We start from the raw sequence: 25396 nt of genomic DNA, 5'->3' as shown, positions 1-25396 counted from the left end.
AAAGCACTGCCATAAGCCAGATAATAAACAGCCAGATTTCTCTTAAGGGTATGGTTGAGGCTGCCGAAACGCAGCTGCTACCTGTGGGGCCATTGTTTTAAAAAAAGCTGCTGCCTAGAAGTTCTTGTGCGCACGCTCTGTACATGGAACCCAGAAAATCGGAGGCTTGTGGAAGCGCCTCTCCTAAAAGGTTGCTTTGCGTCATCAATTGGCGCCGGAAGCGGTTGCTCCTTAGAGACGAGACGCGCGAAGGCGGGCGCGACCTGTCAATACGAAGCTTAAATCGATGATGCCGGTTCTTCCCTTCCGACGAAGCGGCTGAGGCAGGTTGCCGTGAGGATTAGGATCCTGGCTCACTGCTGGGGCCGGGAAACAAGACTCTACGTTGGGATTAATCTTTTAACTGTGTGGAGCTCTGCACCTGCAAAACGGAGCTCTTCCAACGGCGCTAAGGCGGGCGTGACCGCTCTGCCTGAACGGAGGAGTTGTCTTCAGCAACAAGAGCTGGATTTTTCACTTGCTGCACTTTCCCGGCTAGGTACATGATAAGCGTGCATGGAGGAAGGAAGCGAGAGGAGGAAAAGAACAGAAGAGCAGCCCTTTTTAGAATCGGCTCTAGGCTGTGTGCGCGGGGAAGAGGAAGATAAGGAGGTTCGGTTCTAAAAATGTGTTTGGTAAAATAATGATTAAAAAGTGTGACAGAAGTAGTTGCTTTTGTGAGATTTGGACTCTGCCTCTCTATGGTGTCAAAGGATAAGCTGTCTTTCCGGAATCTGTTCTAAGAACCTGTGAGCATATTTCTGGGTTAGTCATTAGGAAAAATGACAGCCATTTCAGAACACAATTTCCTCCTCCTGAACTATGCTTTGCCCATAGGATGTGCATGAATTGAACATCCCTGATGTAGCTGGGAACCAACAATTTTATTTGTGTGGACTCGGTACTCATTTTCAGATGAAAGTTTGGAAGTCAGGATGAGACCAACTTTTCTAACTTTATTCTTTTCTCTACCTATGAACAGTATTATTTGAAGAGATAACACCAAACAAGTGTTCTACATTTATCATTCCAGAAGTCATCTTCTTGTTAATTATGTAGGATTTTTTAAAAATGTCCAATAGTTAATTTCTTTTTACATCTTCTATCTTGAGCATCATTTTAAAATTGTCAGGCTTAAGTGTACCTATAATTCATGCTCTCAAAACATCCCTTTTGCTGCATAAAACTTTTGTATTATTAATTGAAATATTGTATTAATTGAAATATCAATTTCTAATAAAATAGTATAACTTTGGTTTTGATCATCCCTTACCTGAATTGTTTGCTTCTTGCCTTCCTGCAGCAATGGAAACTGTCCCAGGTTCTTCTGTTGAACAGCAAGGCTCTGACAATGATTGTGACACAGAGAGCAAAATAGATCCAGATACCCAAGCCCTAGAGTATGTGGAGCGTGTTCTTGGAACTTCAAATCAGTCCAGGCAAGCAATCCAGTGTCTGCCTCTAGAGTCTCTCTCAATAGGTGGTAGAGTCCGAACATCAGACCTCAAATCACCTCTAGAACTGAAAAAATCTTCTGTTGTTGAAGAAACTGCTTCAGGACTATTATCTCTTCCTCTAGAGTTGATTTTAGAAATCTGCTCCTACCTGCAAGCCAGGTTTGTTTTGCATGTCCTTCCTTTAGTTTGCAGGACACTGAGGGACATTGTGCAAGATGAAGTCACTTGGAGAATTCGACTTTTAAAAAGAATTGGCAATTGCTATCCAGTTGTAGAAGGTAGGTGGGTTTTCTTTCTAGCTATTGGTGACCTATATTTTAGCTTTTCACAAGCAGCTTCTTGCATGATTAACTTGATTTTAGGGGAAGGTGGAACTGGTGTTTTAAATGTAGATGATGTTGTGAGGAAGAAAAAAGCTAAAAGGAGTTTTCCTTTTTGTCTGAAAAGTAAAAGTGTAATCACTAAAAATGAGTAGTAATTTCACTCTCAAGCTACTTTTCAAATGCTGTAATTTGTAAATATTGCTGTAATAGTCTGGGTAGAACAACAAGAAATATTTCCTAGCCTGCTTCTCTTTCATTTTTGGAGTGTTGCAGGTCAGCTCAATAATATTGTCTCTAAACTGATAGTATCAAGTCCTTTATTATTTAAAGATAATGTCTTTAACGTGTTAGTCCCCAAACTGAAATATTAGAATTTGTCATAAGTCACTTTTGCAGTGTTGCAAGTCTGGCTCCATTATGTAAAACTCCGGTGTTTTAGTATCTATCCTTTTTTGGTGTTTAAATTATGTAAACATGTTAACCTTTTATGTAAAACCACTATGTAAACATAAATAAGACACATAAGCTTAATTTTTTACACCAAAGAAAATCTCTCTTTATATGTTTTTTTTTTTTGGCAGGTAATGATTTTAACTGGCCAACAGCTTGCATTGAACTAGAGGAACACCTCCAACAATGGGCAGAGAATGGCAAAAACACAGAGTATTTTTCCCTTACTGAAGGGCACTTTGCTTCTGTTGATTCTGTATTGCTCCTTCAGGTAAAAACCTGTTTCTCTTTGTTGATTTTAATGATGCAGCATTTTAATGTTCCAAGCAGTATATCCTTCAACATTCGAAGTTTAGTTAAAAGGAACATGTTGAACAATGTTCTGTATTTTCATTTTTCTGTCAAAAAATAACTAACAAAATTCACTTGGCCAAACATCTTTCCTCCGTGTTATGCTTCATTATAAGCATAAGTATCTCATAGTAAGAACTGGTTATGTATTTGTTAGCATTTTATATGAAATTATTCTTTAGACCTAACTGCTGAGTAAAGGATTAACTATGGCCACTTCCTTAAAAAAAATCAACTCTCATTTGTCTATCACTTAATCTAAAAAGTATTCCTTCTTTGCTACTATTGCTTTCCCTTCATTCTTTTTTTAAATCATTTTTATTTGTTTTGGAACAAGGACAAACAAACATAAAAATAAAAATAAAAAAACCATCTTCCATTACAAATTGTAGAAAGTGTGTCAGTTGGTTACAATATTTCCATGCATCTCTTCCATAGTCACCACCTGCTTTTCATATCAAATCACATATTTTAAATTCACCTATATTCATGTATATCACAATTATTATATCTCAAACTTAATTTGACTATAATTGTTTTACATCCTTTTATATATAATATTCAAAATCTAGAATAGGATTATATGATAACATTCCATTAAATCATCCTAAAATCATCCAGTCACAATACATCTTTATAACATATTCTAGATAAAACTTTTAAACCTCCTCTTATAATCTCAATATGTTGTTTGTATAATCATCCAATCACAATACATCTTTATACCATATTCTAGATAAAACTTTTAAACCTCCTCTTATAATCTCAATATGTTGTTTGTATAAAATTTCATATTATCAAACTAATACTGTGTTTCCCCGAAAATAAGACAGGGTCTTATATTTTTTTATCCCACGAAATATGGCCTTGGGCTTATTAAAGGGGGAGAATTTATTATTTTGTGGGTGCAGGAAGCAGCAAGCCCACCAGCCCCACCCTCTCCATCCCACCATCTGCTTGCCTGCAGCCACAATGACCCAAGTTCCCCTTGCATCTTGGTCTTCGCCTGCCCTGCTTGCCGGCCGCGGAACAGCTGACTGTGCTGCTCTGGCCTCGCGGAGGAGGAGGTGTTCCTGGCAGAACAAACAAACACACACACACACACACTCCCCCTCCAAGGCAGCCACATCCCTTCACTAACTTGCTTTCCAGCTCCATTCTCCGCTCCACATGCAGGACAAGAAAAGTAGACTGTGTGCCTATGGTAAAAAAAAATACCAGAAAATATTTTCCAACTTCTTGCAAAAAAAAAAAAAAAAAATCTCGCAAAGTTGGAAGCAGTCCCACAAACTACTTTTCTTGCCCTGCACGTGGCAGTGGAGAATGGAGAAGGTTAGTGGAGGGATGTGGCTGCCTTGGGGAGGGGGGGTAGGGATCTCTTCCTCACACACACATACATACCCTCCTTTCCTTGGGAGCTTTGCACAGACTCAGAGAAGGCTTCGGATAGAGCATTTGGGGGATGTGCGTCTGCACTGAGATCCCAAGGAAAGAACGATTGCCAGGAAAAGGGAGGGGATTTTGCCTCTTATCCTGTTCTGAGTCTGTGCCAAGCTTCAGAACAGGGTAAGAGGACGGAAAATCTCCCCTCTCCATTTTCAAGCCGTTCACAAAAATGCCCCATTCCGAGCCTTCAATCCTGCAATCCTGGAATATGCTGAAGGCTCGAAATGGAACGTTTTTGCAAACCATTTGAAAATATGGAGGGGGATATTCCTGCCTCTCCCCGTTCTGAAGGTCACAGACTGAAAACAGGATAAGAGGCAAAATCCTCCCTCCCGCATGCCTTCAATCCTGCAATCCTGGATAATGTGAAGGCTTGGAATGTGGCGTTTTTCAAACCTCTTGAAAATGGGAAGGGATTTCATCTCTTATCCTGTTCTCAGTCTGTTCTGACCTTCAGGACGGGGAGAGGCAAGAATACCTCCCTCCTCATTTTCAAGCTATATGCAAAAACGCCCCATTTCGAGCCTTCAATGTGAATATGCAGGTGAGAAGCGACCTCCTGTAGGCATTAAACTCGTCCTTTCAAAGAGAAGTTTCACCAGGACGAAGAGGTGGCTGAAGGCGGCATTTGTGTTGCCTTCATCCTAGTGAAACTCCTCTTTGAAAGGACGATCTGCAGGTGTGGCGGGGGGGAGAGATTTCCTGCACTTCGGCAGCAACGTCTCCTCCCATGGCTTCTTCCGATGTCCCAGGTATATTATAATACAATAATAATACAATAGTAGAGTTGGAAGGGACCTTGGAGGTCTTCTAGTCCAACCCCCTGCCTAGGCAGGAAACCCTATACCATTTCAGACAAATGGCTATCCAACATCCTCTTAAAGACTTCCAGTGTTGGGGCATTCACAACTTCTGGAGGCAAGCTGTTCCACTGATTAATTGTTCTAACTGTCAAGAAGTTTCTCTTCAGTTCTAAGTTGCTTCTCTCCTTGATTAGTTTCCACCCATTGCTTTTTGTTCTACCCTCAGGTGCCTGGGGGAATAGTTTGACTCCCTCTTCGTTGTGGCAACCCCTGAGATATTGGAACACTGCTATCATGTCTTCCCCTAGTCCTTCTTTCTCATAAGCTAAACATACCCAGTTCCTGCAACCGTTCTTCATATGTTTTAGTCTCCAGTCCCCTAATCATCTTTGTTGCTCTTCTCTGCACTCTTTCTAGAGTCTCCACATCTTTTTTACATCGTGGCGACCAGAACTGAATGCAGTATTCCAAGTGTGGCCTTACCAAGGCATTATAAAGTGGTATTAACACTTCACGTGATCTTTATTCTATCCCTCTGTTGATGCAGCCTAGGACTATGTTGGCTTTTTTGGCAGCGGCTGCACACTGCTGGCTCATATTTAAATGGTTGTCCACTAGGACTCCAAGATCCCTTTCACAGTTACTACTACTGAGCAAGGTACCACCTATACTGTACCTGTGCATTCCATTTTTGTTGCCTAAATGTAGAACCTTACTCTTCACCATTGAATTTCATTTTATTAGATAGTGCCCAATGTTCAAGTTTGTCAAGATCCTTCTGTATCTTAAGCCTATCTTCTGGAGTGTTGGCTATTCCTGCCAGCTTGGTGTCATCTGCAAATTTGATGAGTTCCCCATTTATTCCCTCATCCAAATCATTGATGAAGATGTTGTAGAGTGCTGGGTCCAAAACAGAGCCTTGGGGTATTTCACTGCATACTTCCCTTCATGTAGATGCAGTTCCATTGAGGACTACATGTTGAGTGCGGTTGGTCAGCCAGTTACGAATCCATCTGGTGGTGATGCTGTCTAACCCACATTCTTCTACTTTATCTAGTAGTAGGTTATGGTCTATCAAAGCCTTACTGAAGTCCAAGTAAACTATATCAACGGCATTCCTCTGGTCCACTAATTTTGTCACATTATCAAAGAATGCAATAAGATTAGTCTGGCATGATCTGTTTTTGACTAATCCACGTTGGCTTTTGGCTATTACTTTGTTTGCTTCTAGGTGTTCGCAAATTCATTGCTTGATTATTTTTTCCAGAATCTTTCCTGGTATTGAGGTCAGGTTGATAGGTCTGTAGTTTCCTGGATCTAATTTTTCCCTTTTTTGAAGATGGGAACCACATCAGCTCTTTTCCAGTCCTCTGATAGTTCCCCGGTGTTCCAAGATCTCTGAAAGATATAATTCAGTGGTTCTGAGATCTCGTCTGCTAGTTCCTTCAGAACCCTGGGGTGTAATCCATCCGGTCCTGGTGATTTGAACTCGTCTAGGGTAGACAGGTGCTCACTTGCCATTTTCTTCCCTATTTCAATTTGTGTTCCTAATCTGATTGTTGTGGTGCTGCTTTTGATAGGTTGGACTGTTTTATCCCTTTGTGTAAAGACAGATGCAAAACATGAGTTAAATAGTTCTGCTTTCTCCCTGTTGCTAGTCACCTTCTTGCCACTTTCTCCTAGCAATGGACCAATTGTTTCCTTAACTTTTTTCTTGTTTTTAACATGTTGGAAGAAGCTTTTTTTGTTAATTTTTACTTTTGTGGCAAGCCTTTCTTCATTGTGAGCCTTAGCTTTCCTCACTTCATCTTTACAGGCTTGGGCTATTTGCTGATATTCTGTCTTTATGTCCCCCTCCTTCCACTTTTTATACTTACCTTTTTTGTCTTTCAGTTTGTCAGATAGTTCTTTATGCAGCCATGCTGGTTTCTTTTGGGAGCTGTTATTTTTCTTCTTCATTGGTATTGTGCTAGACTGGGCTTTTGTAATCTCATTTTTCAAAATTTCCCAAGCTTCTTGAGTTGTTTTCCCCTTGAGGATTCAAAAACAATCCAATCAATCAAATCAAGCATTACAAAAAAAGGAGAATTTTAATCCATAGGTATAAGCAGAAGTGAAAAAAGAAGAAGAAAGAATTAATCCATTCAGTTTAAAAAATAGGGAGCCCCTGCAAAAGTTCCATCCATGAAAAAAAAAATTAGAAACTGGATAACACACTAAGTTCAGCGCAGATCAATCTTGCCGACTACAGTCTTCTGTCTTCAATCTTAAATTTTTTTCTTGGGTAGTCTCTTCCTCTAATAATAAAATTTCCTCACCAATTCGACACACTTTCTCTTTCTGCTTTCTTCCTGTTCCGGAGCTGTCCCAACTTCAGCAGCTTCATTAGCTGCGTTTCTGTCTCTGGGAAAAACGGGCTATTCCTGGATCTTTCAGGGACTTTGCAGTGTCCCTGAGATCAGCAGGAGGTGCCCTTCTCAATCACCCTCTCTGCGGGACAGTTTAGGTCCAAATGGACCGTCCAGCAGCAGAAATTCAACTGTGATCTCAGAGCACCAAGATCGCATGTTGTGCCGTTGCAACATCAGCTCTACTTTCCGCTTTCCCTTCATTCTTATTCTTGATTAATTACTGCTAAAGTACTGTATTTGTCAAACCATTATGATATTGTCTTTATAATGGGCTTTTAGTTTTATGTTTATTTCCATTTATATAGCCACCTATCTTACTTGTGGGACTCTGGGTGGGTTATATGTAAAAACAGCAGAAAAACAAATGTGCATAAATTAAAACTATTAAAATAATAGATTACAAAAATAAAAATGCAGGAGAATATTAGCCAACGCTCCTAAGCAATGCAGCCCTCTTGCGGGCTCCCCACATCCACTGGGGATTTGACTTCAGGGACTTCCTAAAGTCCAAGATTGGACACAATCTGACCTATGGTGATATAATCTTCCAGATAGTGGATGATAGCAGAAAGGGCTCTCCTCCTCTTGGGACCTGTTAGATAGAACTTCTTCATGCACGGGACCCTTTCTGCTGGATCGGATGGAATGGGTAAAAGTAATCAGGGGAAGGCAGTCCTTCAAACAACCAAGCCACGTGCCTTATAGGGATTTGTAGGTCATTACCAGCACCTTGAATTGAACCTAGAAGCAAATTGGCAACCAATTCAGCTCAAAGAACAGAGGTGTAATGCGCATCAATCTTGGATGGACATAACTGCCCACATTTTATTTTATTTATCAAATTTAGAAACCACCCATTTCCCTCACAGAGGGACTCTGGGCAGCATACATATAAAATATTGTCATGTTTTGCACCACCTGCAGCTTCTGAATATTTTTTAAGGGCAGGTCTATGTAGAACATGTTACAGGAATCCACCTGGGAAATGACCAGGGTTGTGAGTGACAGAGACTATACATAGTTTGCACTGAAATAAAGTTGGAAGTCTGCTCACTGTCTTTGTGATACTACTCTGCAATATGAGGGACACTAACGTTTATCATAAATTAGCATTTATTTTTATTATCTTATCCAGGGTGGAGATCTATGTATTTCTGGCTCTCGAGACCGAAATGTCAACTTGTGGGATCTAAGGCAGCTGGGCAAAGCACCAGAAAAAGTTCTAGTGAAAGTGCTGGGGACAGAGCCCAATGGAACGCACAAGGTAACTGTGAGATTCCGAATCAGATCAATGCATTAAACATAAATGATGAGTATTATTGCAGAAATTTTGTATCATCAACCCCCAAATTTCCATCTGATAGCCCCATCCCATTGTTTAAACCAGAAAATAAAGTGCAACGAATTTCTGTGTGTGTGAGGTGTATACAGGTAGCCCTTGAGTTACTATTGTAACTGAGCCTTCGATTATAGTCATAAGCAATGATAGTGATATAGCAGGTCATCACATGACCAGAAACAGTTTTATGACCTGTTTTGCAGCAGTCATTAAGCAAATGCAGCCATCATAAAGTGAACACTGTGGTCATTATGCAAACCTTTTGCTTGCTATGAGGCAGTTTTGCCAGAAACCAGAAGTAAATGCTAGCTTCCTGCAAAATTGTGATTCATGATTATGTGCCTGCAGGGTGTTGCAGATGACTGTAAATATGGGCCGGTTGCTGAGAGCCCAAAATATTGTCACATTGGGGGAGCAGACATCAGAATTTCAGAACCAGCCCATAACTATGTTCTAGGGGACCCATCATAACTTCAAACAGTTGTTAAGTGACTGGTCGTAAGGCAAGGACTATCTATATGTGTATGACATCACTCATGATTTGAGAATTTTCTAATTAATGGCTGTGTATCACTGTCTCCCTCTTTTAAACATTAAACCTTCAATTTTTACAAGCTGCTTTGTTGTTTACTGTAAAAAAAAAATTAAAATGGTCCATGCTTTTTTATGGCTAGTTACAAAGAAAAGCGTAGGTATATACATGAGGTACCATATATGCTATCTTGGCAGAAAGATGGCTAGGAAACAGATGACATTTAAAAAACCTTTCAGTCCTCTCTAACCTCTGAGCAGGGAGTAACCATTCCTAGTGAAAAGGAAGGGAATGCTTCAGCATTTAACTATAGTGATGTATCAGTGCAATATCCTCTGCAGTGAATAGAGAAAGTCCGCGCGCCTGTTAAAATGCCAGGTTTTTGAGATGTAAAAAAGTCAGACCAAGGTAAATCACTTCAGAATTCTTTCCACCTTTAATATATACGTTGTGCAATTCAACTGAAAAACAAATTGAAATCTTTTAGGCGGGGGGGGGGGGAATAATAAAAAACTTACAATACCGTAGTTGCATAAAGATGCACACCTGTAAACTAATACATTGTTTAAGCACCTTCTGACAGCATTCTGTCTTTTGTGGTAGGAACCTATCAGCAGGTCACGTCTTGCCTTGGGAATCTTTGCCCACTCTTCCTTGCAAAAACCTTCCCAATCTGTCAGGTTGCAAGGGCATTCTCCTGTGCCCAACCCTCTTCAGATCATCCCACAGATTTGCAACTGGATTCAGGTCTGGGCTCTGACTGGGCCATTCCAAAGCTTTGATTTTCTGGTGAACCATTATTGTGTTGATTTGGAAGTATGCTTTGGGTCATTGTCATGTTAAAAGGAGAAATTCCTCTTCATCTTCGGGATTTTAGCAGAGGTTTTCTGCCCAAATTGACTGATCTTTGGAACATTGCATAATTCCTTCCACCTTGAAGAAAGGCAGTCCCAACGCATAATGCCGCAACCACCCTGTTTCACTGTGCGCGTGGTGTATCTTTTGATGATGCACAGTGTGCCAAACCTACTTCTAGAAATCATGGCCAAAATGTTCATCCTTGATCTCATCAGACCATAATACATTTTCCCCGTATGCTTTTGCAGTCTTAATGTAAGTTTTTGCAAAATGTAGCCAGGCTTGGATGCTTTTCTTTGTAAGAAAAGGCTTTCATCTTGCCACCCTATCCCACAGCCCAGATACGTGAAGAATGTGGGAGATTGTTATCACATGTAGTACAAAACCAGAACTTGCTAGACATTTCTGTGGCTCCTTTAATGTGACTATAGGCCTCTTAGCAGTTTCCAACCAGTTCTTGGTTATGTCACTATTGTGCCATATTTTCTCCACTTGTTCACTCCACGGTATATCCAGTGGAAATGTTTTAGTGTCCTTCTCTTGACTGATAACTTCCAACTTTGGTGCTTTGTAAACTTTTTGAACCATGATTCGTGCTGTTGGAGGCAATAGAGTAAATATCAATATCAGAGTAAAGATCCTTCTAGATCAGCTGAACTTTATATAGGCCTGATCAGAATCACTTTAATTAATGGCAGGTGTGTATTGAATACTATTTAATATAAGTTTGAATGCGATTGGTTAATTTTGAACACAATCCGACTTATAAGAGGCTGTGAACATTTATGAAGCCACATTACTTTAGTCTTTTTTGTGTGTAATCTCACCCCCCCCCCCCTTAAAAGATTTCAGTTTGTTTTTCAGTTGAATTGTACAGCTTAAGAATACTGAAGCAATTTATCTTGGTTTGATTTTTTTTTTACACTTGAAAAACCTAGCATTTTAGCAAGTACATATTTACCACTGTACATATTTACCACTGTACATAAAAAATGTGATACTAAATTGAAACTGAGTTTGTGTTCTACAATGATGTATATTTATTAAGCTGCTGTATCTTATTTCATACTAGCTGATAACCAGATGTAGCCCGGGTATGTATTTATCCCAATCCTGTATTACAGGGAGTCCCCTTGTGGAGTATTGCAAAGCCGTTACCATGGCAACTCCACTGGGCTGCACAGTAGAAGCCATTTTAAGGCACAACAGGCTGTATCTTAACAGAACTTGAATCAAAAAGGCACACAATCACTACAAAAGTACTGTGATTTGACACTATAAATATAATTCAGTCCTTTTCATTTCAGCGGCCCAGGTGTTCTGGAGTTATGCTGGAGCATACACACACAGAGAGCCATTGATAGATAGATGATAGATAGATAGATAGATAGATAGATAGATAGATAGATAGATAGATAGATAGATGGATGATAGATAGATAGATAGATAGATAGATAGATAGATAGATGATGATAGATAGATAGATAGATAGATAGATAGATAGATAGATAGATAGATAGATAGATGATAGATAGATAGAAAGAAAGAAAGAAAGAAAGAAAGAAAGAAAGAAAGAAAGAAAGAAAGAAAGAAAGAAAGAAAGAACAGGAGATTGGTTGTCTTCAGAGAATGAAAGCTCAGCGTTTTTCCTCAGTTATAAGTTTTGCCTTGTATAGCAATATGAGGAAAAAGCAGAAAGAGATAGAAAAGAAATATTTCTGTAGTTCACCTGGAAAAGTTAATTGACCTAAACTGTAAGCATTTGTTGTACTTTTGTTATTGTTATTGCAAAGATTAGCTGGAGTTGTCATATATATTTTGTCCTTACTCCCCCCCCCCTTTTTTTCCCCTCCCCCACTGCCTAGGGATGGGTTTGGTCTCTGGCTTCATGTGATAACTGTGTATGTTCAGGCTCGTGGGACAGCACAGTGAAGTTATGGGATATAGCTGCTGATGGAAAACAGTTTGGAGAAATCAGGTACTGTTGCTGCTTATCCTCTTACACTATATTTATTTGGAAGAGTAAATGGAAGGAAAGGAAAGGAAAACTAGATTCAAAGAAACAGTATTAATAATGACCAGAGAATAAAGATATTGGCTTCAGTCTTTAATCAGGGCCCCAGAGAAATTTAACATCCTACTTCCCAAAATCAAATCATGACAAAAGGCAGAAAATAGTACAAGTATCCTGCCTTGAGTTATAATAAATGTCAGATAATTTTGTCTATTTTTTTCTTTTTGTATTTCCCAAGGATTTATTTAGAAAGACTAGATTAATGTACAATTACTATTGTATCAACATAAAAGATGGGGGCGGAAAGACTAGACAAAGTGTTGTTGCGAAAGAGCATTGGAGAGTGAATAAGGACAAGAACTGATGCAGACCTACCCAGAGCCAAAATATCAACTGAAATGTACAATAAGCCTTCTCATCTTTCATCTTGACCTTGTATGCCTTATCTCTCTGATATGCATATGTAGCAGCTTGTAGGCCCTTCTAGAAAGTTTAGAATTTTTTTCTCCCTATCTTTGGGTTCATCCCCTTCTATTTGTCTGTGAGATATTTCAGGAAAAAATATTTAACTTGTATAGGTACAAGCCTACAAGGAAAATTCCAGCTCACTTACATAGTAGCTCACCCTATCGCAGGGAGGGAGGTTATTCTACATAAATGTATTATAGGTATAAGAACAGTGCAACCTTTTCTAGTCTTATATTTCTAGAATTTCCACACTGATATGCTGGTTTTTGGATCCAGAGAGCTGGTGATTGCAAATTTAATGAAAACTAACATAGTGGACTATTGGAATACACTTCCAGATTTAACAGACCTTAGTGCCATGATGGCGAACCTATGGCACGCAAGCTGTTAGCTCCAGCGTGCATCCGTGCGCCAGCCACTGATTATTGAGCTTCCAGAGGGCCGTGGAAAACAGTTTTCACCCTCCCCATGCTTCAGGAAAGTCTCTGGAGCTGGGGGGGGGGGGCTGGGGGAGGCCATTTTCACCCTCCCCAGGCTCCAGCCTACTTCCGGCCCTCCCCAAGCTCCAGAGGCTTTCTTGAAGCCTGGGGAGAGTGAAAATGGCCCCCTGCAGTCCCTCCGGAAGCCGAAAATTGATAGTTTCCAAAATTCTGGTTGTCCCATTGGGCCCGTTTTTTCCCCTCCCCAGGCTCTGGCTCTTGAGGCTTTCCTGAAGCCTGTGGAGGGTGAAATGGCCTCCCCTGACCCTCTGGAAGCCGGAAACGGATCATTTCTGAACTTCTGGTTGGACCCATTTTTCACCCTCCCCAGGCTCTAGAGGCTTTCCTGAAGCCTGGGGAGAGCGAACCTCCCTCCCTCTAGGTGGGGTGGGGTCGTGCACCGGGGGGTTGCATGCACATGCGTAGGTGGACGGGCGCATTGCATTGTGGGTGTGGGACACACATGCGCTATATCGCGTGCACACACACAATTTTGGCACACATTTACAAAAAGGTTCGCCATCACTGCCTTAGTGTATTGGATGTTTCGTATAATAAATTAATTTCTGTGATGGCTTACTTCATGAAGCAGATGGTGGCGATTGCATCATCTGCATTAATTTATGGTGTTTGAGTGGAATCATTATGCAAATGCCAAAAATCACCAAAATGATATTAAAAATTCACATTTAATGATATTTTCATATCTATCTATCTATCTATCTATCTATCTATCTATCTATCTTATCTATATCAATATTTATGAATTGCTTTGCTCAATACATTAAAGTTAACATTCTCTATAATTTAGCATGTAAATAAGTCCTATACTGAGTCTTCTGATTTGCAGTGAAAGAGAATGAAGTTAGGCCCGTGATGGCAAACCTATGGCACGCGTGCCACAGGTGGCACACAGAGCCATTTTTTAGGGCACATGAGGCGTTGCCTTGTCCGCTCCAGTGCACATGTCCGTGTTGGCCAGCTGATTTTCAGCTGTTTATCGCCCTCTGGGGGCTTCCCTAAAGCCTCTGGAGCGTGACAAACCGACCAACGAGCAAACCGGAAGTTCGGAATGGACTTCCAGTTTGTGTATTGGGCTGTTTTTCGCTCTCTGGGGCTTCAGGGAAGCCTCCTGAAGCCTCTGGAGAGCAAAAAACCAGTTTGTGCGTTGAGCTGTTTTTTGTCTTCCGGAGCGCAAAAATCGGGCCTTCCGGTCCGACTGGAAGTTGACAAACGGTCCTCTTTTGGCCTCCGAAGGGCCTCTGAGGGGATGGGGAAGGCCTTTTTCACCCTCCCCAGGATCCTAGAAAGAGTCTGGAGTCTGGGGAGGGCAAAAAATGGATCCACCATGCCATCATGTGTCAAAAGTGGGGAGGGTCGGGCTTGGGGGGGGTTAGGGTCGGGATGGTCATGCACGCATGCGCAGAGGGATGGCGCATAGAATAATGGATATGGGCACACACGCACACAATCCCCCCACGTTCTCCCCACTTTTGGCAAGCAATGGCAAAAATATCAGCCATCACTGAGTTAGACAGACAGAATTTTGTTAGCTGATACTGCAGCCGAGTGGTTTTTTTTCTATTGCTTTTGCACCTATCAGTTGTAATAGATGATGCTAAATAGACAGCCACTGCAAGCAGAAAAATGGGAACTAGCTAATTTATGTTGTAAATAATGTCAGTCTAGAAATAATGGAAAGCCCAAGGTTGAGCAAGGATTTACTGACTTGAATGTGTGACCATAAAATATACTTCTTGACACATTGTCTGATCATTTCCTTTTGGATTCTAGTGGGAAAGCACCTGTATTGTGCCTTTCTTATTTGCCTGACATTCTGGTCACCGGAACATATAACAAGAAAGTGTCAGTCTATGATCCACGAGGTTAGTACCAGTTATTTCTTTACATTCTGGATACTTAAAACGCCACTGTCTGCTTTCAAACAATTATTGTCACCACAATTAAGGCATAGGGGTCACACAATTGCATTTCAGGTACTTGATAACTGGCTGGCATTTATGAGTGGTTGCAGCATTCTCCGGTCGTGTGATTAAGTTTTGTTTTTTGCCATTTTTCAGCAAAAAATGCCCATAGGTTAAGCTGGAATCAGACTTACAACTATGTGTTTCACTTAATGACTATGTTGTTAACTTGATGTTGCAGTGATGGGCTTAAGAACCATTGCACAAACAATCATATAATTGAGTCTGCTCACATAATGACTCAACTTACAACCTCAATAACATAATCAAACTTCTGGACTTGATTATGGTCGTAAGTCATAGATTACTATATGTCAGGGTCTTCTTATCTCAGTGGACCAAGAACAGAAAAGAAAGGATTATTCCATCTATTTAGACATTAGATGTCTTCTGTGCCAGATTTATGCATATTGTGGATGCTCCCAAATAATTACTACCATGTAGAAGGCTTGCCCAATCACAAAATGTCTATGAACCAATCACAAAACACTCAGTTATCAGAAAGCAAACTATTGAGGTTATTCCCATCATTTTCACTAGCCACCGAAGATGCTTTCTCCTTACAGTTATCTTTTTCTAGAAAAGAAGGTCCATTGCAGTTATCTACCATTTTTATTTTCACTGTGGCCAATGCAAAGCCTGGAAGTACAATATTCTTGAAAATAACTCTTGTTTTGCAGCATAGCAGTTTCTCGTTTATTTATTTAAATCAATATAATTTTGTTAAAAAAATTAAATTAGGTGGGGGTAGGGAATTAAGTGGCATCAAGAGGCATATTGGTAGCTTAGATTACGTTGCCTCCCTACAGCTACAATTAATTTCTGAAGACTGCCATCTCAAGCAGAAAGCTTGCTGCAAGAAAATTATAATTGCCCACTCTGATTGTTTGGGTATAAATTCTTATGATGGATAATACATACTAATTTTCTGTATGTAATCAAAACACCCTTCCCCCCCCAAAAAAAAAAATTTCATCAGAAGTGGGGAGACAGGGAGGAGCCGGCAAGAGAATTCCTAAAGGAAGCTCTGCTTTCTCTTCTGCTTGCAGTTACCTTGATAATTAAATTGAAGAACCTCAATTGAAGAAAGAATTTGTATGTGATTATAGTTGAGCAAGCCACAAATTTTATAAGATTTATCTTGTGCAGGTGATTGGGCTCTTGTGATGCATCTCTTGGCCCTCTCTCACAGCTGCTTATGCCCCAGTGATGAGCCGCAGGCTTCACTCCAATGCAGTCCTATCCCTTGCAGCTGATGAACACTTCATTATCTCTGGCAGTGAGGATCGGACGCTGGTATGTTTTGACAGGCGGACCAATAGTGTGCTTCAAAGGCTTCAGGTGAGCTACTCGGCTTCAATCTCTTTTTCATGATTTCAAAACTAACCAACAGTTATATAGGAGGGCGGGAGGCAAGAAAAATCTAATCCTTAACTATTCCATACAATTGTTCATATTTTCCCTTAAATTGTAAATTGAACAGAACTGAGAGAAATTAGATACATATTAGAATACAGTAAGAATACAGGAAGTTAGATAAGAATAAGATAGTGTTAAGGGACAAATCTAGATTATTTTAATAAGATAATAGCTAATGCAAAGCTAATAGTACAAGGAAGTAGAAGATGAGGTTAAGTAGGAGATGGAATGGATTTCCAATAAGCACCATGGTAAAGTTAGACATCCTTGCTGAAGGGAATAGTGTTTACGGTGATTGAATATTAGCTGCAGACAAGCAAATTATCTTTGCAGGAAAAAAAGATCATGTGATTGTCATTCACACACCCTCACATAAGTAGACTACGAGAACTGAGGCTTTACGATTGGCTTGCGAGTCAAATGGCTACAAGTTCAGTGATACCATCTAAGCTCACAGTTGTAACACAGCCTGTTATGTACAAAATGCTCTACCGAGCCTTATTTCTTAATCATCTTTGGAATTATTGTTTACTGCTTGGAAATATTAACAGCAAGTTTTTATGGTATTCACTGAATGAGTCTCTCTCTCTCCTTGAGAAAAGAAGTTTTAAATGTGATTTTAGGGACTTGGAAAAATACTGGGTTTTTTTGAATAAGAAGCATATGGGTGTTGATTTTAGAAAACTAAAAAGCAGATATTTGGATTTATAAAAATCCTTTTTGCTTGGGTTCATTGGGGAAAAATGATATAATGGAACTTTGAAAGTTGGACACTAGAGGGAACTAAAAGAAAATAAGTATTACAGCTAAAGGAGAAGTATACTTAAATTTGACCTGTTAACAAAAATGGAACAAAATAATTTAACTGTATATTTTGAAGGACATTTTGAACAATAGACACAGAAATTGTGTCTTAATTTTAAGAATGTTTGATACCATAGATAGATTATATCTATGTCACAGAAGAAGAACAAGCTATACAGGATAAGACTGAAACTGATTTGATTTGGATTTAAATATAAGAGGTTACAAGAACAACATGGAACAAGATAATACAGTGGCCATAAAAATGAAACTGGTTGAGGTCTTGATATTTAAAGGGGACATACACGTATTGAATCAGAAGAATGAATTGGATTTTCTTACTGGATGTACAAAAGAGATATGTTAAAGGCTTGAAGGACTTTCTGAGACAGGATAAAAAAATGAAAAAATAAATCAAATTCTAGGACATTATTTGAAGGGAACCAAAAACTAAGATTGTTAAATTATGGGGAAGAAATCTATAGCTGGGTTATTTGATCAGGTTAAAGTTGGTATTTATTTCTGGTAACTTAATGAACTTTTGCTGATAAGAAATAAATTATGAGGATGATGAAATATAGGGGTTAAACAATAAGAAATAGGATAGAATTAAATGTATCATATATATTTTTCTAATTACAATAAGGAAGAAGAAAATAGTGGAATTTAATATTTACCTGAGACAAAATGTAAACTTTACTTTTGTAAATAAGTTTTATAATAACCTACTGACTATGGGAATTATGTTATTTCATACCTATGTCTGCTGTCATGCAGATCTGAGCCTACGGCAATGATATTTTACTTTTCCCACAGCTGGACACATACCTATTTTCCATGTCATACCAGGGTTCTCAGCTATGGGCTGGAGACAATCATGGAATGCTGTATGTCTTTGAGAACAATGGAGGACATTTCCAGCACATTCGGGTATGGTACTGATAGTAGATCATGGAGGGACAGAGAAATATGGTTCTTCTCTAATTTCCACACATTCTTTCATTTGACCTCACTGCTTTTTCTTTTGTCAGTATTTTGATGTAGGTCATCTCTCTCAGATCACTGGAGTCCAGCACTCATTGGGTGCACTGTATACAACTTCCACTGACAAGACGCTCCGTGTAAGAATTGTGGTGGTATCTAAGTACTTTATTAAAAATGAACAATTAATTTACCAATAGCAAAATTGCTTAGACATATACCACTTTATAGTACTTTACAGAAGACTCTGAGTGGTTTACAATGTCAGAAATATTGCCCCCAACAATTTGGGTCCTCATTTTATCAACCTCAGAAGGATGGAAGGTTTAATCAACCTTGAGCTGCTCAGGATTGAATTCCTGGCAGTGGAATGCAGAATTAGCCTGCAATACTGCATTCTAACCACTGCTCCACCATGACTCATAAATTTTCAATCTATGTCTGTTTCATTATGGGTTTCATTATCAAAAAGTAAATTCTCTTCTATTTCTGCAGTGGTTTATTTTTTAATCTGCACAAGATTGTATTTTAAAATGTGTATTTTCTTACAAAATATGCATTTCTAAACAATCACTGTACTTTTCGGAATATAAGACGCACCTTTTTCCCCCTAAAAGAGGGGGGAAATGTTGGTGCGTCGTATACACCAAATACAGCCATTTTTGGCCTCCTGAAGCCCCACCCCCGCATCCCATTTTTGTGAAAAACAGGCTTTTTTTGCAAGAACTGAGGCTTTTTTGCCTTCCCTCAGCCCCCAGCAGCCCTCTGCAGGCTTCAGCAGAGCTGGGGAAAGCAAAAATGCCCCAATTTTTGCAAAAAAATAAGGCTTTTTTGCCTTCCCTCAGCCCCCAGCAACCCTCTGTAGGCTTCAGCAGGGCTGCGGCAAGGCAAAAATGCCCCCGTTTTTCACAAAAACAGAGGCTTATTTGCCTTCCCTCAGCCCCCAGCAGCCCTCTGCAGACTTCAGCAGGGCTGGGGCAAGGCAAAAACGGGAGCTGCTGAAGCCTGCAGAGGGCTGCTGGGGGCTGAGGGAAGACAAAACCTTTTTTTTCTTACTTACTTCTTCAGAATCTTGATGCGTCTTATACACCTGTGCGTCTTATAGTCCGAAAAATATGGTAGTCCTTAACATGTTTTATATATTTGGTGGGTGCTCTCTTTGGACTGAAAAATCAAATCAAACCTAAAGAATAACTGAATTATTTGTGGCCTGGAAAAATAGTTCTGGTAGTATTGTGACTGAGGAGAAAAATAAAACAGAACAAAAAAAATAATCACATCACTGGATCCGATCAGTGGAAGCAAAATCAATTCTATCCACTATCATTTTTAAATATTTGACTGAAAAATAAAGCAGGAATGAGACCCTGGTTGCCATAAAGTTTTAGTTATAAACCAAAAAATTGGATTATTTCACTAGCCTTAGGGTAGCTTCAGGTAAAGATGATGAAATATGGTGAAGACTATCTCATAGTTTTTCACATATTGCTTCCATATCACCATGTTCAGATAAGCTCCTTCACTGCATACTGCCAGGCTTTATCAGATTCTTAGACCATTATGTTGGAGAGTTGCTTATACCAGATAATTGCATTGGCACAAATGTTTTGGGACTCTAGACTTTACCTATAGTAAAGTAAAATAGAGGTATTTTTTCAATTTGTTATATCCTCTTATCATTTTTAGACTTAAACCTGTTGGATTTTTCTTTCAGATCCATGTTCCTACAGATCCACCAAAGGTCATCTGCTCACAGACCCATAGCTGTGTGCTAAATGGGGTAAGGACAACAGGACAGAGATGCTAGTAGATATTATTCCAGGAAAGCTATGACAGGGAGGAATCCATTCACTATCATCATCACTGTTTCGGGTCTAAGGGAATTTTATTGTGGGCTTATTGCAGTTAGCTCTGCTTAGCATCATTTTTTTAATTTTTTTTTCCAGATCTGTGCTGAAGGAAATATGGCAGTAGCTGCCTCAGGTGGTGTATCCTTGGAGGTTTGGAAACTCAGTATTTGATGACAAGCCACATAGTGATCCTTGCTCTCAAGTTCAGGATGATCAAGTATTGAATTATTTCTTCATAGGTCCCAGACTCCTGATGTCTGCTGAATTGTTGTTGTTGTTGTTTAATATGTTCTTTGGGGCTGAATAATCAAATGTTGAAACCTCAGCCTTGCTTGTCCCAGTAGGGGTAACACAGAGGCTTGTATGGAGGCTATCTGATTCACACTTGAAACTTAACCTTAACTCTTTCTTGCTGGCCATCTCTCTCATCTTGTGTGGCCAAAACACACATTTGTGTGTACTCTTTCCATCCCCTGGACCCTTCAAGGTCTGCCCCACTCAACATATAGGGGCAGTATCTTCTCTATGGCTTCATGGCCAAGAAGCTATTAGCTTACCAGGTAAATAAGCACAGGCCTAAGTATGAAAGGGTGAAATATGGGCAGAGGGGAAGGTTAGAGAGACTACCCAGCTAACCAGGCCTGGTAAATGTTTACATTTCATTAAAATATTCTGCCATAATGGCAAATCAAGAGTTACATTATGTTGCCTTTTTCCTCTCCTGTGGTAAGCAAAGCATGACTTTTTAAGGGATTTGGTTTAGAATTAAGAAATAGAATCCACTAAATAAGATTGTATAGCAAATTTTGACTGTACAACCATTTTCTCAATTTTGTCATTATTAAATTATAACAAAAACAAGTTTTGAACAAGATGAATTGTTTCCTCAATGGCATATGGCAGTGATGGCGAACGTATGGCACGCGTGCCACAAGTGGCACGCGGAGCCATTTGTCAGGGCACGCAAGGCGCTGCCCTGTCAGCTGGCCAGTGCGCATGCGCGCGCTGGCCAGCTTAATTCACCTTTTTAAAAGCTATTTTTCGCCTTCCCCAGGCTCCAGAGGCTTTATAGGAGCCTGGGGAGGGCGAAAAGAGCCTCCCCCGCCCCCTCCGGAGGCTTCAGGGACCGTCCCTGAAGCCTTCGGAACACTTAAAACCACCCTCCGAGCAAACCAGAAGTGACTTCTGGGTTGCTTGGAGGGTCGTTTTAAGCGTTCCGAAGGCTTCAGGGACCGTCCGAGGCTTCCCTGATGCCTTCGGAGCGCTTAAATCGACCCTCCGAGCAAACCGGAAGTCACTTCCGGTTTGCTCGGAGGGTGGTTTTAAGCGCTCCGAAGGCTTCAGGGAAGCCTCCGGATGGTCCCTGAAGCCTCCGGAGGGCCTCCGGGGGGTCGGGGGAGGCTCTTTTCACCCTCCCCAGGCTCCTATAAAGCCCCTCGAGCCTGGGGAGGGCGAAACAAGCATGTAAAAATGGGGGGGGTCACGCGTTGCGCGTTGCATTATGGGTGCGGCACGTCCGCACTTGACCCCCCTGCGCTCCCCCCACTTGTGGCATGCGAGCCAAAAAAGGTTCGCCTTCACTGGCATATGGCAAGGTTCACATCTTGTGCTTAGCCATATAGTTTGGTTGATTTTGTTTTAATATTATGTATGAACTATATCACAGTATTTTATAAAGCATGGTTTGTAGTCTAGCATTATTGAATTAGTCTTGAGGCTTGTTCAGAAAGTCATGATTAAAGTAAACCATGGGTTTAACATATTGTGAAAATCCAGAATAAAGACTGGAGTGCAACACAAAATGTCAATTGTTGCATTATCATTTATGTTTTATTTATTTATTTGTAAGTCCTTTGTCATTTTATAAGCAAGAATTTAAGGACTTTGAATGCATTTGGATATGTGTACATAAACCTGCTTTTGAATTATCCAACAAAAGCAAATTGATAAGCTAAAATCTTTCAATCTTCTTGTTGTTATCTCTGAGAATTAGAAATGTTACTAACTCTGAGCTGGACGATGTCATTCTTTTCCTTCTATGTAAAAGGGATATTATAAATACTCCAGAATATAATAGCAGGAATACTTGGAGTAACAAATATACAAAAACAATAACGTATAATGCCATAAAAAAGCATTTTGGCTTCTTATCAGCATCTTAGACACATCAGTTTCTACTTTTTTAATCAAAACCCAAAACTTAATTTCCAGTTTGTTGATTTTTTGAAGCAGCAGTGGATATTAGAATGCATAGTCAGAAAACAATTCAAAAGGCTTAGTCCTTCAGTAATATGTATTGGATATGATATGATCTGCATTATATATAAGGCTAAAGCTGGAGTTATTGAAAGCTTATTATTCAATAAACAGATTGAAAAGCACACTATCTGAATCTCACCTTCCACAACAACCACCTGGAATTGATGTGGTAATAATAAACACCCCCTTCCCCTCATACGTACAATATCAGTTTGAAGTCGGGCAGCACAAAAATTGATGCAAATAATAAAAATAAGATAAAGACCAGACTTCGCTCTAGAAAGCAACCCACAGACTTCTTGAATAGTTTGTCTATGACAACCAGTTCTTGATTTCTGAGTGAGGAATGGTAAATTATCACATCTCCGAGTATAGACAATGACTGCATAAAGACTGAAGGACTGGAAAGTAGGCCAATCCCAAAAAACCTCTCTGGATGAGGAGTGGGCAGGAAGTCACCCACTTTTGCTCCAAACTGTAGCTCCTTGTGAGGACACTGCAGGACAGTGGTTTCCCATCAGTTTGAGAACTGGGAGACAAAGGGAATCATCATACTCTCAGTTGAAGTAAAGCCTTGTAAAGGACACTGAGTTCACTAATCTTACTTCTATTCACTTTTGGAAATCTCTGATTTAATTATATTAAGAATATTAGAGATCTTCAAAACAAGTTTGAAAAGCCACTTAGTAAGTTTACCTTTGTTCTTGAACAAAAGAAAAAGTAACTGTAAGGTTAAGAAATAGAAACAAACGGCAAAAGCTAAATAAAAATTTAAGAAAGATATAAATGCCAAAATCATGTCTGATTTACTTTGACCATGTCACACATGCAAATTCACTGGAGAAGGCAATGAGGCAATGGTTAGTGGAACAAGAAGGGCAAGCAAAGAACACGCTGGGTTGATAACTTTAAATCTGATACAAAGTTGAATATGCAACAATTGAAAGAAGCTGTGCTTGACAGGATAGCATGGAGAGCAGTTGCTGATAAAGTTGCCAAGAGTCAGACACAACTAAATGGATAGAGCAGCAAGAACAAATGCCAAAAAGGGCAAAAAACATTAGGAACTATAGGACTTTTGCTAAAAGATTTTGGGGGAATTAAATTAATAAACCATTCATGGGGATACTATTTTATTTAGTCTATGCAAATAACAGAGATATACGTCTTTATGATTTCAGAAAATACACACTAGAAGGCAGGAAAATAAAAAAGGCTGCTTTTAAATTAGAGAGTAAGTATTGGATTGGAAGAAATGACAGATAATACTGTGAAGTGTGAATCATTTCAAGATACTTGAATGGGCCTATTGTAGCTGCAATGTCAGAAATGTTTGCTTATGTGAATGTCTAATTAAGAAAAGAAGAAAGGAAAGATGTAAAGAAAATGCTTTGAAAGACCTACATGATGAAAACCTGATAAAGTGTAGGCAGAAAATAAAGAAATACAAGATAAGAGACCGCAGTTAATAGGGAAATGCAAATGACAATGTTCTGGATAACAACTTCTTGATGAATTAACAAAAGAGGCTTGTTAAAGCCTTGAAGCAACTTTAGAGATGGAAAAAAGAAAGGAAGATCAAAATCTAAAACAGCATTTCGACGAATCAAAATCAACCATTGTTAGAATTTAAAACCAATTTGTTTTACTATGGTTAAATCAAAATAATTTGATAAATTTCTGCAGTCCTTTATGGACTTTTTGATGACAATTGGACTGAAAAGTTAATAATTTCTGGATTTGCAAATGGATAAGTGATGAGCTGTGGGACAAGAGCAGTGGTGAGATGCAAAAGTTTTTACTACCAGTTCTGTGGGCGTGGCTTTGTGGGTGTGGCAGAGGAAGGATATTGCAAAATCCCCATTCCCTCCTCACTCTCAAAATTTCTGCTACGGGTTCTCCAGAACCTGTCCGAACTGGAAGAGAGATATGCTCTCTCTTCCAGAACCTGTCCGAACTGGAAGAGAGATATGCTCTTCCACCTCTGGAAGAGAGATATGCATGCAAGGGGGAAGAAATATTATGCTTCTACTTGTGATAAAGATTAGTCACTTCTTTAACTATTTTTTAAATTTGTTCTCTTTTATTACTTCTTTGTATTCTTTCCCTTTTCATTTTCTCTCTCCCTTCTGAATTTGGTTTGTATTTATTTTTAAAACTGCAAAAAAATTACTTTAAAAAATTAATTATTCTATCAAAAAGATTTGAGAGGGAAGGGAGTGTCTGTGAAATATATGTTAGATCCAAAGAGAATGTTAATTATTTATTTGTGGCATTGTATTGCTTCTTAAAATATAATCTTTAAAATAATATTTGCAGAAAACCTTGGCTATGTTCATAAGCATACAGAATTTTCCCAAATGATTGAAAAACTACAAAGTGGGTAGATGGGTAGGATAGAACTGGAAATTTAGATTCTAGACAATAAACAACAAATATAATGTAAATTGGCAGATTCTAATAATTTCTTGAAAGGGATCTGGCTGAAAGTATATAAAATGTTTAATATGTTTGACATATTAATAATATGTCAAACATATTAAATAAATAAAGGTTGAAATAGATTTCTAATAAATAGCCATTTTCTGCCCTATGCTAACAATATGGCTGGGCTGAGGAGTTCTGGGAGTTGAAGTCCACAGGACATAAAGTTGCAAAGGTTGGACGCTCCCATTCTAAACTAAAACTACCACCATTTTAATTTTTGCTTCTACTCTATTGTCTTCATCTCTTCAATGTTAGATTCTTTTGAATGCTTTTATCATGTACATATCAAAATAACTGCCTGGAAATAGCATTTACTGGGGGTGTAAACAGAAGATCTATCTCCTCGTAATTAACTTTTTTTGCTCTTGATTACTTCATCTTTCTGGCTTTAAATGAAGAGTCAAGTTAAAGGACCAGAATAAGGTGTGATTTCCTATTCTCTACAAAATCTTAGACCGATACCAGTTTCTGGTATCAGTCTAATTACCAATTGACTTCAAACGGCCAATTGCTCCTCAGTGCACTTGCCATTAGCTTATATTATTGAGCCATAGTGCAGCACTAGGTGGCCAAAACACCAAGATAAGCTGAATTCAGTTATTCCAGACGACACTGATTATTAGTTATATCACTGTTCTGTG

The 25396-nt window shown here is 39.3% G+C and overlaps 1 protein-coding gene and 1 long non-coding RNA gene across 4 annotated transcripts; one reads left to right on the top strand and one right to left on the bottom strand.

Moving 5' to 3' along the window:
- Positions 1-258: 258 nt before the first annotated feature.
- On the top strand, positions 259-20911 carry FBXW9 (F-box and WD repeat domain containing 9). Of its 3 annotated transcripts, none has more exons than XM_081943444.1 (11): positions 261-538; positions 1343-1774; positions 2401-2540; positions 8416-8544; positions 11875-11987; positions 14765-14856; positions 16148-16296; positions 17995-18108; positions 18210-18299; positions 19874-19939; positions 20106-20909. In XM_081943444.1, the coding sequence occupies exons 2-11, from the start codon at positions 1345-1347 to the stop codon at positions 20178-20180; spliced, it is 1398 nt and encodes a 465-aa protein (XP_081799570.1). In that variant the 5' UTR covers positions 261-538; positions 1343-1344; the 3' UTR covers positions 20181-20909. The 3 variants fall into 3 exon arrangements, with proteins under 3 accessions (XP_081799571.1, XP_081799570.1, XP_081799569.1); XM_081943443.1 differs by having other exon boundaries at positions 262-651; XM_081943445.1 differs by lacking the exon at positions 18210-18299 and having other exon boundaries at positions 259-651; positions 20106-20911.
- On the bottom strand, positions 20228-25095 carry LOC309387186. The gene is made up of 2 exons (XR_014174560.1): positions 21421-25095; positions 20228-21054 (listed from the first exon to the last, which is right to left on the bottom strand). It is a non-coding gene; the product is annotated as an uncharacterized lncRNA (long non-coding RNA).
- Positions 25096-25396: the final 301 nt, after the last annotated feature.

The sequence above is a fragment of the Natrix helvetica genome, assembly GCF_964273705.1.
Source record: "Natrix helvetica genome assembly, chromosome: 1".
Lineage (NCBI taxonomy): Eukaryota > Metazoa > Chordata > Lepidosauria > Squamata > Natricidae > Natrix > Natrix helvetica.
Note: the sequence above shows the minus strand (reverse complement) of the source record. Positions and strands in the feature narration are given on the sequence as shown.